General features: G+C 42.7%; 1 protein-coding gene across 1 annotated transcript; it reads right to left on the minus strand.

The window, feature by feature from the left end:
• Nucleotides 1-354: 354 nt before the first annotated feature.
• On the minus strand, nt 355-926 carry LOC137365868 (histone H2B 5-like). Its single transcript, XM_068028111.1, has 2 exons — nt 855-926; nt 355-648 (listed from the first exon to the last, which is right to left on the minus strand). The coding sequence occupies exons 1-2, from the start codon at nt 924-926 to the stop codon at nt 355-357; spliced, it is 366 nt and encodes a 121-aa protein (XP_067884212.1).
• Between the last annotated feature and the right edge of the window lie 1,723 nt (nt 927-2,649).

Below are 2,649 nucleotides of genomic sequence, written 5' to 3' on the forward strand. Positions count from 1 at the left end.
TTGAACAAGGGAAACAAGTGACTGAGAACTGATCTGTCAGCTTTTATTAACGAGATACAGGAAAGGGGTCGAATATGAACGCGTCCGTGATCCAAGCGCACTTGGGGTCAGTGATCAGTAATTAATTTACACGGCATTAATAAGTAGAGACACAAAGATCTCAACAGTGAAAGTGAATCACCCAGAATCCATGGGGTTAAAACAGAGATCAGAAAGGCAATTAGAAAGTTCCAGTCTCTTCATAAAAAAAACCAAATCGATACCATTGAGATGATGTAGCTTTTTCAGAGAGATTGTGGGTGGCTCTTAAAAGAGCCGTTGTGTTTGGGATGTTTTTCAGTCCATTGTGCAGTTTTACTTGGAGCTGGTGTACTTGGTCACCGCCTTTGTCCCTTCCGACATGGCGTGCTTGGCCAGCTCCCCGGGCAGCAGCAGGCGCACGGCGGTCTGGATCTCCCGGGAGCTGATGGTGCTGCGCTTGTTGTAATCGGCCAGGCGGGAAGCCTCACCCGCGATGCGCCCGAAAATATCGTTCACAAACGAGTTCATGATGCTCATGGCCTTGGAGGAGATGCCGGTGTCGGGGTGAACCTGCTTCATCACTTTGTAGATGTAGATGGAGTAACTCTCCTTCCTCGACTTTCTCCGCTTCTTGCCGCCCTTTGCTGACGGTTTATTTAAGGCTTTCTTGGCGCCCTTCTTAGCAGCTGTTTTCTTCTCTTCAGGCATTTTCAGATTCAATTTCAGACACAGAAATAAACCAAACCCCTTCCGAGTGCGGTTTAAATAGACAATCCCACAGCTCTATGCACATGAGGGATGGGAGAAAGTTAAGATTGTGATTGGGCGATTGCCAATGATGTCACAACGGTTTTATATTGTAATACTACAATTGGTCTCTTCAGCCATCCAATCAGATTTAACATCTACAAACCAATCACTAACTCTTTCACTCCATTCAGGAATGCCATTTCCCAAAGACTCTCTCCAGTCGCAGTTTCTATTGGAAAATCCACCGGGAAATGTGTCCTGGCTGCGAGGGTCCCTTATTCTCAGCAGTTTCTCACATTCCGGCCTCTCTAAGTTGAGCCACTTTTTTGGGTGCTCGGGAGGGAAAGAGTCGCCTTCAGATTGACACTTTGGTTGGCTCAAGAAGACTGAGGACACCAACACCTCACCTGCTTCATCGTCGGGGAGACTGTCAACACTGTTCTTCCCCACTGTATGATCCGGGACCGGTCATCCATTCAATCTGTTACGGGTCGTTTGTCTTTTCTGTCTGTTTGGCTTATGCATTACCATAATTAAACTGTTCATATATAAACTGTTACTTCTTAACATTATATTTAAACTGTTGCTTCTTAATAAACTATTATGAGCTCGACATTATGAGCTCGACCCGCTTCTTTGTGTATCTGTGAACACCGAACCTAAATCTTACAATTCCTTCCCAGGGAATATTTTATTCAAAAAGAGACTTTTTGCACACACTGGAAATCTGGATAATAACAGAAGATTCTGGAAACACTCAGCACTTCCCGCAACATCTGTGGAGAGAGGAAGGTAGGAGCAACGTTTCAGGTATATTGAAGGGTCGCAGAACTGGACCATTAACCCGAGCTTCACTTCTCCACAGTTGTTTCCGGACTGGCTGAGTGTTTTCAGTATTTTAGCTTTTATCTTTCTGTATTTCATCGCTTTCTATTTTAACTGTTTGCTGTGAAATTTTCAGCATTCTGCTCAGTTCTTTGTGTAGTTATGTATTCTTTATTTGAAGTAATGTAAATACGATCCTGAAAAAGCAGACAGAAATACTGGTCAATGGTAAATACTGGTAAAATATAACAGGGCACATTTACAATCATCGGATCAACGAAGACAACCTTTATTACGAATCAATTATCTTTATTTTCAATATAAATATATGAAGCAATATCAGTGTAGCACTTACAGACAAAAATCTATTACCTCACATTACCTACTTCTTTAACACTGACAGACCATGTCAATTTCTGCCCCTATGTTGCATTTTTCACTTTTAGCTAGAAAACGTCAGCAATTTGTGATATAGTGCAGTTTACAGATCAGACAGTCAGACACAACCTGCAATAATTGTTCAGCTTTTGTTGGACAGATGGGATTTCGAAATACTAAGAAACAAGACGAGCTGTTATTGCATTTAGTTAGCTCAAACATTAGTGATGACCCTGTGCCAAATAAGTGAGCCTGTTGTCCCGTACCTTAGAGTAAGAATCATTCTTTATCTGTGGCGATCTGTCAGTTTCCGTTACTGAAAGAGAATGTGGAATTCATGCTGCCGTCAGTCAGTCTCTAATTCTGTATGTGAGCTTAGGATTCAGACACTGCCAATAAGTCTCTGTTGCAGAATGTAACTGTGTGATTCATTCTGGATCAGTCAGCCTCTGGGACTGTGTGTGAGAGTAGGATTGCTGTTGTACCTCTCTGCCACTGTAAACCTTTGAATCTGGGCTCATTTAACATCCGTCAGTCTCTGGTACTGCCTATGAGTGTGGGTTTTATTCAGTATGTGCCAGTTTCTGGTACTGCCTATGAGTGTGGGTTTTATTCAGAATCTGTCAGTTTCTGGTACTGCCTATGAGTGTGAGTTTTGTTCAGTGTCTGTCAGTC

The sequence above is a fragment of the Heterodontus francisci genome, unplaced genomic scaffold, assembly GCF_036365525.1.
Source record: "Heterodontus francisci isolate sHetFra1 unplaced genomic scaffold, sHetFra1.hap1 HAP1_SCAFFOLD_58, whole genome shotgun sequence".
NCBI classification, from domain to species: domain Eukaryota; kingdom Metazoa; phylum Chordata; class Chondrichthyes; order Heterodontiformes; family Heterodontidae; genus Heterodontus; species Heterodontus francisci.

Bases quoted from the DNA above. Each gene is read 5' to 3' on its own strand.
- LOC137365868 (XM_068028111.1), bottom strand. From the start codon at position 926: ATGTTAAATCTGATTGGATGGCTGAAGAGACCAATTGTAGTATTACAA. The intron at 649-854 runs GCAATCGCCCAA...GGCGGCAAGAAG, and splicing joins AAACCGTTGTGACATCATTG to CGGAGAAAGTCGAGGAAGGA.